Source organism: Acomys russatus, chromosome 15 (assembly GCF_903995435.1).
Source record: "Acomys russatus chromosome 15, mAcoRus1.1, whole genome shotgun sequence".
NCBI classification, from domain to species: Eukaryota; Metazoa; Chordata; class Mammalia; order Rodentia; family Muridae; genus Acomys; species Acomys russatus.
The window spans coordinates 40,068,317-40,083,094 of NC_067151.1; the positions used below are offsets into that span (position 1 = coordinate 40,068,317).

Genomic DNA, 14,778 nt, shown 5'->3' on the forward strand with positions numbered 1-14,778 from the left:
TTGGAAATTGATTGACTTTTTACTGTATGCTTCATTGTTTTATTGTAGTTATACAGAACTGTTTGTATTTATTTGTTAGATTGTTTTATTGCTCTGTTGATTTCTAATGTTCTACTGATTGTAAAAGATGAAAAAAATCATGATGTACTCTGTAATGAATAAAAATCCAAATTTCACTTTAAATAAAGTGCTGAGGTTGGCCCAAGGAGTAACAGACAAGGAAAAGCAGCAGAAGAAAAATAAAGTTCTCCTGGGCTACAAGACCTTTCAGTTTGCACCACATTATGACTATGCTAATATTCTTTTCTCCTCTATTCTTAAATATCTTCTCAATAACTAGCTCCTTTAGCTAGTTGTCCAACCAACCAACAGTTGGTTTCTCTTAACCAGCTATTTACTGCTGCTCAATTCTTGTATTGTGGGACCACCAAGACTTTCTCTTCTTCTTTCTTCCCAGAGCTGGTCTGTAGCAATGAATGCAATCTCATTCTGTGACATGACATTTAGCATAGATTAAAATGCCACTTATCATTGAAATTGGAAACTATTCTGCTGGTATTTTAAAGTATGGGGTATAACCAAACATAATTTTTTTTAAATTGTAGTAAAAATGGGTCATAAGTTTTTATTTTCTTCTCAATATCTGTTCTAGATGTTTACATTAAAAACAGATAGATACAACCAAAGAGGCCTTTTCTCATACTGTTGGTTCCTCTATAAAAATTTTTTTAAAAACTTTAAAAATCACAGCTCCAAAGTCTGGGGAGTTGGCTCAGTTCTTAAGAGCAATGGCAGCTCTTCCAGAGGATCCAGGTTCATTTTCTAGCACCTACATTGTGGCCCACACTGTTTGCAACTATAGTTCTAGGGGGCGCTAATTCCTTCTTTTGATACCAGGCATGCATGTGGTTCATAATGTTACATACATGCAGAACACAAATACATGTAAAATAAAGAAATACAAAGTCACAGCTCTGAAGCTTCCCTGGGAGCAAAAGCTTTAAAGAATTCCTGGGAGATAAATTGTGTTTTGGAGGATCCTGTGTATAGATGAGATTGAGGTAAATGAAGTGTCAATAAAATTCAGTTTATTCTTTAGCTCATGAGAGTACATAAGCTTCTCTGAGGAAAGGTATGATCCTGCTCAAGGATTTGTGGGAGAGAATGGTGGCAAAATGTCTGAGTTTCAAAGCATTCTTCTGCTTGAGAAATACATACAAAGGAAGTTGAGATGCCACCCCAGCCTTAAATAGATTACATGGCAAAGATCCATGGCAAAGGAAGGAAATGTTTACATAGAGCAGGGATTAGAATGCAAGACTTAAAAAAACATTTTTAATGATATACAATGATAGATAGTCTGCCCTCTGATTATACACTTACTGGAATTGACTTTCCACATGTAAATGTTTGAGACATTTTCTCAGTCTCCTTGTCATAAAACTTAGAAATGACCTATATGTATTTATATACATATGAGTTAAGAGTGTGGCCAACAGAACTTATGAAGATATGGACAGTCTATAAGCTGCACATGCACATTTGCTGTAGAGGTAAAACATGACTGGAGTGGAATGTGCTGTCTCTTCAAGAGAGCTTAATAATTGTGAATTTTAATTCCTTAAACTTGGCAGAGATTTCTTCTCCAGGTGTGTCAGAGCCAAAAGTGAAACCATGATGACTAAGTAACGAAAATCGGGAGCTTATTTACTGATTAAAGACAAATATCATTCTAGAGCAGATAAATTGAATAGGCTGCCCTTAATTTAAGTGGGAAATTTATATAAAGCCTTGGCAAAATTCAAAAGTGATCACATTTGTTGGATGGCCACCACACACCAATGTTTTCTACACAGACATCTGTTTATCTATTCATTGCCCAATGCTTTCCCAGTGTTATTCATCATAGCCTTTATAATCATTAGATAAGTTAATATCACAAGTACGAAGAAGAGGAAGATTGTTTTCTTTGGCTATCATTGCTTTATTCTGTTTCTCTATTCATTTGGCATTTCATTCACAGGGCTCTACTCTGGGAAAGAGAAAGTGATTTTTCAAACCATAGAGCAACATAGAAAATGAAAACCACAAGTCGACTACTATTTCAATTGTGCATGCAGTTTGGATGTTCTTAATTATCTGTTTCAATTATCAAAGCTAGAAAATGGCTTACTTCTAATGATGCAACTTGCATTTGTACTCAGAATATTGAATATTGAACACATGCTTTCTAAAAAGTTAATGACAGAATCTCATCTGGTTAATATTTGATTCTACATTTTCTTCCTACCATATCTCTCAGTAATACTGTCTTGTTAATCTTGTATTCATTGCAGTTATTTCTCTCATAAGCAGTAAGTTCAGTAAATCAAAGATATAAAACACAAAATACTAATTTGACTTACACATTTAATGGCAATGTTTGTTTATGTCACATTATACTTTTAAGGTGAAACAGTTTGTTATTGGCACAAAATATTATTATAGAACTGGCTGGTGGCAGTTAAAATATAAGTAATCATCAAAAGACTGTAGTTTCATTTGTACTATTTTAATTTGTAATTACTTAAACTTAAACTATGTCTCATAACATTGTTAGAATTTTTTTGTTTATTATATCATTTATAGCCTATATCTATCGTAAAAGCAAGCCAGTCAACATTCCAGCATGGAGGGCAGAGGGGTTCACCAGTCCCCAACTCTAGTTGGAGAACTATCAATAGTGGATGGATTCTGTGAGAGGGATAGACAGTTTTCTTTAAGGAGGAGGATTATGATGGGTTGATTATGCTCTAGATGATGGTCCCATTAATATATGGGCAGGAAAAATTGGACGTAGTTTATTAAAAAAATATACAGGAAGCTGGGATGGGGTAGAGTAGTGGAGTGTCGGTTTGGGATGAATTTAGGGGAAGGAATGGAAATGTGATCAAGATATATTGTATGCATATATAAAATTCTCAAGAATTAATGAAATGTTTTATTTTATAAAGTATCTGTAGTAAGAGACTGATATCTTTGTCCACTTCTACATGTTACTTTGTAAGAAAATCGTAACTAGAATTTTGTAGTGATGTTCCTTATTGTGTTTGAACATTTGCTTGGTGTTCCTATCCATTTTTATTTGATGTTGACTATAGGCTTGCTGTAAACTACTCTTATTATGTTTAGGTATGTGTCTTGTACCTTTAATTTCTCCTGTGACTTTTATCATGAATGAGTGTTGGATTTTGTCAAAGGCCTTTTCTGCATCTAAGAAGATGACCATGTGTTTTTTTCAGTTTTTTTATATGATGGTTTACATTTATTGATTTTTGCATGTTGAAACTTGTCAGGGCAGATGATCTTTTGAGTGAATTATTGAATTTGGCTTGCAAAAATTAAAAAAAACATTAACAATTCTTTTTGAATTTCACAACATGCCTTCTAGTCCCCTTCTCTCCCATCCTTTTATGTCTGCTCTGCTTCCTTGTAATCTCCCCTTAGAAAATAAACCAAAACAACCCAAAACCAACCAAGCAACTGACTACGTGACCAATCAAACAATCAAAAACATCTTGCTGTGGAAGCTGTAGTGTGTTACACAGTATAACCATTTGCCAAAGCCAGCTTTATTTGCAAATGTTCATTGCAATTAGTCTGGTTTGAGGCCTCTGGCTTCGGCTGTACTATCAATACTGAATCCTCACCAGAACTCCTTTCAGATATCTTGTTGTTGCCCTCTGCCATGGAGATCCTGCAGCTTTGGATCTGTAGGATTGGCCCTTTTATGCACTACAGCAGTTCATAGATGAGGTAGATATTGGGGTGGGACAAGTCACAGCTCTGGATGTGGGCCTTGATGAAAATTGAATTAGTCAGCCTACCACCTCTCTTGCCCCAGTAACACCAGGATCAGCTTTCCCACTTTGTCCAGGAAAGGGACAGGACCAGCTCTCCTGCTCTCATGATGTTGGGGCCCAGCTATCCCACACCCATGCCACCAGAGTCAGCTCGATTGTACTACCCCGGCACAATGTGAGGCCCACTCTCCCAAGTACTGCAGCATGTGAGGGGTAGGGTCAGCTCTCCTGAGTCCCTCAGCTGATAAGGGTTGGGCCTAGCTCAGCACAATGCTCTGACATCGACATGGCCTCAGGCCCTAGCCCAACCAGGCACATTCAGATGGACTTTGGTGGTAATATGGGCCCCACAAATCAATACAGACACTGGTTGCAATAGGACCATGGACCCAGACGTGGCCCTTGGCAGCAGAATGGCCCTGGATGTCACCATAGCTTTAGGAGGCAGAGTAGGCCACTCAAAACAGTATTCTTTGGAGGCAGAATGGCCCTCAGACATCCATATGGGTTCAGGTGGCAGCCCAGACCATGGACCCCCACATAGCCTTTTTTTGGAAGGGGGGGGGCGGAAGTTAGGCTATGGACATTGACACAGACAACAGCATGGGCCTAGATGTCACCATGGACTCAGGTGGCAGTACAGGTCACTCAGATCAGTGTAGCCTGTGGCATCAGTATGGCCTTCAGCCATCAACATGGTCTCAGGCAGTAGCCCAGACCGCTCATATCCAGATAGCCTTTTGTGGCAACATGGACCACAGACATCAGTACAGACCCTGACTGTGGTGGGGCCACGGACCTAGACATGGCCCTTGGTGGTAGCCTGGGCCCAGACATCATCATGGCATGAGGTGGTTGCATAGGCTCCTCATATCTGTCTGTTCCTCTCCACCATGGTGTTTGCAGTTCCACCTCTCTCCACAGTGCAGGAACTGCTCAGCTTCACTTTCTCTTCCATCTCTACACCACATACTCTGTCTTTCCCACCATCACATATTCACTCATCTTAATGATGTCTGCCATGAGCTGAGGCAGGCACTTGGATGTCCTTCTTCTGGTGGTCTTGGGGCCATGGCACTGGGTTGAGCACTTGGGGGTTTTTCTTCTAGCCTCCCATGGGTGCAGAGTAGTGAGGCCATGGGACTGGGTTGTCCCTATTTGTGCGACAGGGGCTTTGATGTCTTTTTAGTTTGTGAATATTTTATTAAGCATTTTTGTACTATTTGTTTTTCTGATTTTGGCTCATGTCACTTAACATTGTGACCTCTAGTTCCATTCATTTCCCTACAGTGTCACAAATTTATTTTTCTTTATAGCTAAAATGCTGCTGCATAAATGTGTCATATTTTCTTTATCCATTTATCTGTTGATGGCTATCTAGGATGCTTACACTCTCTTGGCTATTATGAACATTGCAGTGATCATCATGAACAGACAAGCATCTCTGAACTGTGCTGACTTAGAATCCTTTGGGCATACTTAGGAAGAGCATAGCTGAATAATATGTTAGCTCTCATTTTACTTTTTTTTTAAACCTCCAAACTTTATTCATAGTAACTGCACAAGTTCACATGATTGCCAGCCACATTTAAGGGCTTCTCTTTTTCCATATTATCACTAGCATTCATCGTTCATTGTTTTCTTGATAGCTATTTTGGCTAGGATGAGGTAGGATATAAGAGCAGCATACGAGCACTCTCCAATGATACCCCCCCCCCACCCAGTGTGTGTTTGTGTGCATGATAGAAAGAAGTAATTAAGAGTAAGGCAGCAATTAATGAAACAAATATGAGAAAGAGATGGTGTGAAGAGGTGAGAAAACAAATAAAAAGCACCTTGAATGAACAGGATAGGCAGGCTCAAAATTATCAAAAGAAAGAGAGAAAAGACAAAGATTAATAAAAGTAGAGACTAGAAGAGAAACATTACAGAAGACACTAATGAAACATATAAAATCCTGTGAATGTATCCAAATTACATATTTGATAAACTGAAAAATTAATAGAAGAAATAGATGAATGTTTATATTACTATTGTACACCAAAATTAAACTGATGAGATAAATAATTTCAGCAAGAGATACAATGAGCTGCCCTTTCTCTCCATGCTTGGGGTCTTGTGGTCATGCAAGGTACAGGCCCAAGAAGACCCATGGGGCCCAGACAAGGAGCTAACCTGAGACAACCTCCATTCTGATGCTGTGCTTGCTGGCCCAGGCAGGCTGTCAGGGCAGGAAGTGTGCAAGAGTTGAGGTAAATCAGAAAGTGAGCCAGGGAAGACCACCAGTCTGGTGCCATGAGGCTCAGACAGGGAGCTAGCCTGAGATGGCCACCAGTCTGGTGCTGCATAGGCCCTAACAGGCAGACCATACCAGAGAAGACCCCTGCCTGGCAACACAAGCACAAGTTGGGTATCATTCCTGAGACAACTTCACACACCCAGAAACCCCCAGACACCACTAGAAAGAGCAAGTAAGTGGTGAAGAAATGGGAGAGAATGAGAAACAGAAGGGTGTGGGCACAGTGAAGAGAGGCAGAACAGACGACTCGAGGGTAGTGAGGGACAGCCTGATGTGAGTAGCCAGTGATGCCACCTAAGACTATAGTGAGGTCCCGGCCTGTGCTACCACTGAGGGCCATGTCTGGGTCTGTGGCCCTGCAGGAGCATGGGTCTGCTACCACCAATGGCCAGGCAGACATCCTTGGCCTGGGCTTCAGGCTGGAGCCATGTTGATGTGTGAAGGCTGGGCAGAACTGGCCCCACCCCTTGCCTGGGCATCATGAAAGAGCTGGCCCTGAGGGCGTGTGAGCAGGAGAGCTAGCCCTGACCCTAGCCATCTTCAGTGCTCGGGACACTGGAGCCAGCACATTGCTCAGGGAGCACAGTAGAGTTAACTCTGGCTGTGGGAGTTGAGCATGAGCCCATGCAGAAGGTATGATCATGAGAGAGCTGTATCTCATCTTCTAAGCAGTGGCTTGAATGTGAGACACCCCGCCTTTTGTCACCTACAACAGGCAGGAGAGCAGGCCTCATGGTCATCAGAACAGGAGCTGGTCCTACCCCTCACCTGAGGCAGCACTTGGGAAAGCAGGCCCTGCAGCTTGCTTGGGCAGCACCGTAGAGCTGTCGTGCATGTGAGGATTGTGGTCGAGCCATCCTCGAGGGCATGAACCAGCAACAGGCAGCACTACCTCTTGTCAGCTGTGTGGTGGCATGGGCAAGTGTGAGATGCTCTCCACCCATTTTCCCTCATCACCTGGGGCAGGTAGGTCCTGGCCCCAGAGTTGTAAGAGTGGGAGAACTGGCTTTGTCCCTCACCAGCTGCACCACTTGGGAGAGTGGGCTCTGCAGCTTACCTGGGCAGCGGAGTAGATCTGACCCTGGTTGTGGGGGTTGTGGGTGAGCCAGCCAAGGGTGTGAAGGCAGAGGAGTTGGTTTTGTTCTTCCTACAACATGGTGGCGAGTGGATGAAGTCCTGAGTGAATGTGCATTATGGACATGAGAACAGCTGTGTCAAAAGACTCAAAAACCCCAGACCCGGGGAAGCTGCCAAAGCCTCACCTCAGGTATCTGTTTGCTTTATTTCTATAAACCTTTTCCTTCTCCTGGGCTACAGCGATCTGTAGAAGGCTGTGCTCGAGTGTGTGGAAAGCCTTTGGTCATACTGGGAACTGAGCTGTGGGCTTCACCCAGCTTCTCTCTGTGCAGTGCTCAGCTTGTGCCAACCCCAGTGCAAATAGTCAGAGAAATTGAAACAGAAAGGAGAAAATAGCCATACTTGAAGTAGAAGGAATATGCCAATATACATAGCAGAAGCAACATGAAAGTATAATGGCACAAACAACATGCTAGGCTTTACTGTGAAGTGTAGTGTCAAAAACCATCTCTAAGAAATTAAAGCATGCTCAGAACTGGAGCAATAGTCCTTTCCAGAAACGAGCACGACAGTTGTTTATCCAAATGGACAGCCCTGAAAACATACATACAGGCAACATTATACAGAGTGACCAGGTTGTACTTATGTGTTATACATACACACATGTGCGTGTATGTAATTATAATTAAAGAATAAGGCCAGGAATTTGAAAGAAGGGCAAGGTTGGGGGGCTATATGGAAAGGTTTAGAAAGAGAAAAGAGAAGGGGAAATGATAATAATATATTATTCTCAGAAAGTAGAAAACCACAATCCTCAGAGTTATATGCCACAGAATGGCATTTATTGGGAGCATGCTTGGTAGTTACATATGAACAGGCATTAAGTCTTTAGCAAAGAGGAGGAAGAAACGGATCTGAAGTCAGATTGTGATGTAAGGATCTATAAGTAGACAGCGGTTTAGTAGCACACCCATTCTTCCACGTCATACAATTTGAGATCCCCATCAGGGAATGGTATCATTTATTGTGCATGGATCTTCCTATCTCAATTAATACAATTAAAAAAGTCTCACTTGATCGGTTGTGGTCACATGGTGGGGGAGGAGGTCCCCTTCTGTCAGAGGTCTACGGGAGGGGAATAGGGCAGAAGAGAGAGGGGAACGGGGAGATACAAGTGAAGAGATAACAATTGGGATGCAATCTGAATAAATTATTAAAAATAAATAAATAAATAGTCTCTTGCAGATACGCCCAGAGGTCCATCTCCAGAATGTGTCTAGATTCTGTCAAGTTGAAAACATTAACCATGATGAAACCTCTGGGGTGATAGGGCAGAGTGAAGAGAGTAGGCAAATAGAAAACAGTAGCATTGTCAATCACTGCCAGGAAGGGCCGAGCCAGGAGAGGGGCTTGGCCAGAACTAACACACAGGGTTAGTATGAGATGCTCATCGGTGAAGGTCTGAGATTTTTGGCTTATTTGCTCCAGCAGTTACCCTACTGAAATATATGTGGTTTATTCCAACTTTTATAGTGTGACTTTTGTATCTGAATCTGTTTTCCAAAACTGTCAAGGGATAATAATAATCTTTTAAAAATGTTAAAGGCTGAATCTCACGAAGATTTTTATAGAAATAGTTAGTGATTCTATCTAAAAGTTATAAATACTAAGCTTTTAAATGCTGCAAACATATTCTCTTCACAGTGGCTTTCAATAGGGAGTAGAGTGAAAGATGAAAAGAGAACAGAAATGATTCCTGCTTCTTTAAAAGAAAACTACTGTGAGGAAATAGATGAATGGTATCAAAAACACTTTTGGAAACCCTCTTCTCCCATTTCGACTTACCATCGATTTTTTTCCAATTCCACTCTCCACCTGCCTTTTCTACCTCATGTACATATTGCTTTTGCTGTCCCCACTATCTTGTAAATGTAGTGTCTTTCCCCCAAAGACTCCTTCCATCTTTATCTACCTTTGCTACTATGTACACATTGAAACTTTTTTCCATATTTTACTTTGAAACATTTTATCTGTGCCTTGCACACTGAATGGTTGGTGCCATCCATTAAAATATGGAGCATCAATTATGTGCAAGGTATGTTTTAGGTGATAAGGTCATAAAGATAGATAGATAGATAGATAGATAGATAGATAGATAGATAGATGATAGATAGATATAAGATAGACACAACTCAACTGACTTTGACAGAATAAATTCAAATATAGTGACAGTGACAGCTAATGAGAGAAAACAGCCTTAGTAAATGGTAGAAATGTCCAGAGATGGAGAAAGAGGCAGAGTCCTACAATAGAATAATTAATAAAATAAGCTATCACTGCTGACGTCACTGATGCTGAAAGTGCTGAGCTGAGAACAACACAGGCCTCACAGCCTCCTCTCATGTGTGCAGCCCTTCCTTTCCCTTGGGGATTTGTTCATCATATCACACCAAAGCCTTTCTTGGCTTTGGGTCAGCTTACCTCTTCTGTACCTCACTACAGTCATAGCTGCATCACACAGAGAGTGATTTTTCAGTTTATTATCTATTATGCCAAAATATAGTAAATGTTTAGAGGTGGGAAGACAGTACCTCATCTTTGAAAATCTCCTGTGCATGATCCCAAATCTACTGGACATTAGACTTTCAAGGATGTATGTGTGTATGGATGAAATATTATTAGTCTATTAAAGTATGAGCAATGTGGAACCAAGTTTTCTGGTTAGTTTTTGCCAACTTGACCCAGAACAGAGACACTTGAAAGAGGGAACTTTTACTGAGGAATTACTTTAATCAAATTCATCCATTGGGCATATCTGTGGGTCATTTTCTTGATATGTTGGAGGGGCTAGCCTACTGTGGGTGGTGGCACTCTGGGCAAGTGGTCCTGTGTTGTATAAGAAATCAAACTGAGTAAACCATTGGAAGCAAGCCAATAAGTAGTTCTTTATGGCCTCTGTATCAGTTCCTGATTCTAGACTCCTGCTGTGAACTCCTGCTCTGATTTCCCTCAGTGATGGAGTGTGATCTGGGAGTTGTTAGATGAAACAAACCCTGTCCACTCAAAATTGCTATTGGTCACTGTTTCATAACAGCAACAGGGAAGCCAAACTAGGAAATAAGTAAACGACCGGAGATCTTGGGAGGTGTAGAAGTAGAGCTGGGTTGTGTTAAGTGGTTGTGGGGACGAAGGAGCCAATGGTTGAAAACAGGAAGCAGTTTGGATGGTGTTTAACATCCGGCTAAGTAAGGTAGATTAGTGATGTTTCCATTCCTGGTGGAGAGCCACTGGGAGGTGAGAAGCAGGGAGAGATGAGAGTAGGGCTATTTCAAGGAGGATCATCTGCGATGTATCACCCCTTCTGTTAATGTAGTTGTTTGCTACTGGGAATTTTCTTTCAAGAATTAACTGCCAAAGAATTAGGTGACAAGATCAATTATCACAAAATTAGTATTCTATGGGTTTAAGTGGTTCAAACAAAACATAAAACAAAAACTCTACTCTGAATATATTTGGTTGGCCCCAAGGAAGGGATTTTTGCAATTATGTCTGTCATGTGATCAGTCTTCACCTACTTCTCAAGACAATAATCACATACTTTTGATGCAACATGCTGAAATCAATTCTAAGCTGTTCTCCAATGCCCAGTGCAATGTCCAAGCAAGTGCTCACTCACAGCAAGAAATTTCACCCCCAAATTCCAAAATTCTTTTACAAGACATGTTTAGATAGAAGTTTTTGCCAAAGCGAAAGTATCTTTCAACGCTGCAAGATATGTTTTAATATTGGTAAGTCATTGATTACAAAGAGTAAAATAATACTACATATAAATGAAGCTACCATCATTTTTACAGGAAGATAATTTTAATTTAACTGTCATAAGCCTCTCTTATAGCAATGCACCTGTGCTTAATCAACTAGGTAGAGCTTGCTTCTATTTTAGATGAAAATTGTACTTTAGGACTGTAAAGCTGCCCCCCAAAAACAATATCCTTACATGAGCAGTTATAATTGACATTTGGTTGTGAACCCAGTCCTAATCACAAGTAGAAGTGCGAAGAACATGTTTCAGATGAGACAGTTGTACAACAGTGTAGTGTGAGGAGGCTATGGAGTCTTTGCTATGAAATAGTCTTCTGGAAGAAGATGTTTTGTAGACCATAAGTTCAATGATCAACTTCCCAGAAATGAAATGAGCATTGAAATATTCTGGGTTTATAAGCAAACAAGTTTGTTAGACCTATTTTTAGTCACAAGATGGAGCACAGTGAATGATCCAGCTTTATGCCTGCCTGAAATGTAAAGCCTTTTGGATTTTCACTCGTTATTCCATATTTTTAAATAGATTCATCCTTTCTTTCCCAAGGTATATCCATGTGAATGATCTATCAAATAAATAATGGAATTAATAACTGGCCAAAGAAATCAATTTCCCTGCTCTTCATACTATTGTACAAATTCCTATCTGCTGATTTGGCTGTGGTGCAGAGCGCCAGGGAAGTCCTGGGGATGGACTAGTGAATAGATGTCTGTCCAGAAGATACTGGTGTACACTTTGCCTCCAACAAATATGACAGCTTTGAGACTTTCTGTACCTGGATACAAACTTGCTTAAATTGTAGGAAGCTCATTCCTCTTATCTGATCTGGACTGATCGTTCTGAAAGAATCAGTAAATGAGTTCCTAACTTACTGAGCTAAGCTAGTCATCCTCGACCCACTTTGCGCTCTGACATGGCTGGATGTACATGCCCTGTTTGGTTGATTGAGACTCACAAACATTACTGAGCTCTCTCAAACACAGAGCACTTTCTGTTCCTCTTGCCACTCTCAGCTCAAATAGTCACTTGTAGATTTTGTTGGCCAGTATTTCCACAAACTGTGTATTTTGACTTGATCTATCTATCTATCTATCTATCTATCTATCTATCTATCTATCATCTATCTATCATCTATAATATATCTATATCTATATGCCATTTATGAAGAATAGGAGTTTGAAAATATTTTATAACCTTTCCACAGGGGGATTAAATTTTAATTAACTCCACATAATGACATGACAAATATCACTGACTTAATCCCAAAATCTAGCATCTTATCACTTTTTCTGGGTAGGTGTTGCCTTTCTTTGACATCAGGGTCTTTCCTATAGAATATTTAACTTCTATGCTGGCATCTCATTCCTGTTGTTTTTGTATATTAGAGGAATGATTTCAGGCTGACACTTTCCCACTTATTATTCCCTAGGAAATCCCAGGGCAAGCAATGCCCCTTAGAGAAGTTTTTCTATTCTTGGAATGAGTTAAAGAAAAAAAAAGTTTTGTTAATATGTTCCTGAGCCTTTTCTTATTTCAGATAGGTTGTATCTGTCTTAGCCTCAACTCTAAAATCCTAACAAAACATTGTATTGAAATAGTGTCCAATATAAAAGATGTCAGATTATAAATCTTGCCAATTGGTATTTTATATTTAGGATTTTATTCATAATGCTAAGACTACATTATGAAAGGCAATATTCTAAAGCATCAGCAGCTGCTTCAGAAGCAACTTAAAAGGGAAGTTGAGCCAGGTCAACAAACTTCGCATGTACCATGGAGCTCATGGCTCTACTCATCCAGAACTGTGGACACTGTGGTGGCGTTGAGCTCACTGCTCACAGATGCTGAGGTCAGCTGGATGCTCCTGTCTACAGTGGGGACTCTTCCACCAACAGTTTCATCAGTGTTCCTCTTTGGCCTCAGCAAAATAATGAAGCACTTGGGAAGAAATATACAGCCTAACAAACCATAGCTGGATGCCAATATGGCAAATATTTCCACAGCCACTTTGAATTTGCCTTTGGTGCTCAAGTAAGCAGGAACAAAAGAGATCCACACAATGAAAAAAACCAGCATCCCAAAAGTGATGCATTTCCCTTCATAATAGTTATCTGGCAGCTGGCGAGCCACAAAGGTAGTAAGGAAACACAGCAAAGCCAGGAGAACATCAAACCCAAATATGGAGCACAGAAACTCTATAGAGCCTTCACTGCATTCAAAGATGATCTTTACATTTTGAATTTCAATGTTCTTCAACATCCTCGGTGGGTCCAACACCAAGTAAGCTGCACATGCACCAATCTCCCCTACAACACAGATCAGCACAATCAGTTTTCGCAAAATGGGGTGCATGGATATAAGCCGAGTTTTTGATTTGGAAATCCTGTAGGCAAAAAAGAGTGAAATAGTCTTTCCAAGAATGGAAGACAGACAAAGGCAAAAGCCCAATGCCAGAGTGACCTGGCGGGCCATGCAGGTCCAGTGCTGTGGCTTGCCTATGAACAGCATGGATGACAGCACCGTGATGAGCAGAGACACCTGGATGAGGAAGCTCAGCTCCCGGTCATTGGCATTGACCAGTGGAGTGTGCCTGTAGATGACATACACAACAGTGACTGCCAAGATCACAAGCGCCCCGATGATGGAGAGGATGACAAGGGTGAACCCTAGGGCCTCCTCATAAGCCAGGAATTCCACTTCCTTTGGCACACACTTGCTCTTCTGTGCATTGGACCAGTCATCTTCACCACACGGATCACATTCCCTTTGACCTGTTGAAAAAGAACAGAGAATTGATACCAAGGGAACGCAATTCCCAATTGTCACTTTTACCTGTGACTATCACAGGGCAGGGAAAGACAAGAGCTGAACAATGTTTATATATATATATAGGAAAATGGCCTTGTTGCCAACAGATGCTGTGGCAGATTGAGAGTTGTTTTCAATTTTAGGAACTGAGCATTTCTTCTCAACCATAGTCTTTCTTGAATTGGTCTTTTCCAATGATTTGTTTCTTCCTTCTTCCTTTAACTTTCCATTAAGGAAAGATGTATGTGTCTTCATCAACCCCAGAACACCCCAGCAATGAGGAAGTCATAGCTACTGAGGTAAACCAATCAAAAGGACTGGGACTCAGCTGTTTTAACCTCTTGTGTTTTCAGTCTCTCACCCAATATCCCCTTGTGGAGGAGACTCATGCATGTGCCCATTCAAATGTCCCCAACTGTGGATGCTCAATTGAATGGCTGATACGGATGAGGATAGTAAAGAAAACAGAACCTTCCATGGTCCTGAGGCTAAGAAGGCTAGGTCTGGATGGAGGTTCTAAGAGAAAGCATTGGTGAACAAGAAAACTCTGCTGGAGGTGAGGTTATGGCAGATGATAGAATGGGTCCACTGAAGGTTAATTTAAAGATTCTGTTAAGGACTGGCCTTTCCTTTCAATCACTCTTAACTCCTGGTGTGGACAGTTCTGCATGGAATTCTGGGTGGAGACTTGGGGACCTGTAGCCAGGGGGTCGTTCAGGTTATAAGGTGCTTGTTTTCCATCATGAATCAGTTTATCTTTTTTACATGATTACTCTTGAGAGCCATGTGACAAAAGACAAACACATTTTTGTTCCTTCACCAAGCAAAAAAGAAAAAGAAATGTAAAAACATTTGCTCTAATATGTTTGTTTAAAGAGACAAAACCTGCTTAAGTCATAAAACCAAATGGTCAATCTGTCATAGTAATTCAT

At 40.8% G+C, this 14,778-nt stretch overlaps 1 protein-coding gene across 2 annotated transcripts in view; it reads right to left on the minus strand.

The window, feature by feature from the left end:
* Positions 1-12,826: 12,826 nt before the first annotated feature.
* The window catches only part of LOC127199285 (vomeronasal type-2 receptor 1-like), a 31,399-nt gene continuing 29,447 nt past the window's right edge, over positions 12,827-14,778 (minus strand). For both annotated transcript variants that reach the window (XM_051157256.1, XM_051157255.1), the window contains one exon: positions 12,827-13,809. In XM_051157256.1, coding sequence (XP_051013213.1) covers positions 12,827-13,809 — 983 coding nt within the window. The remainder of the gene's footprint in view (positions 13,810-14,778) is intronic.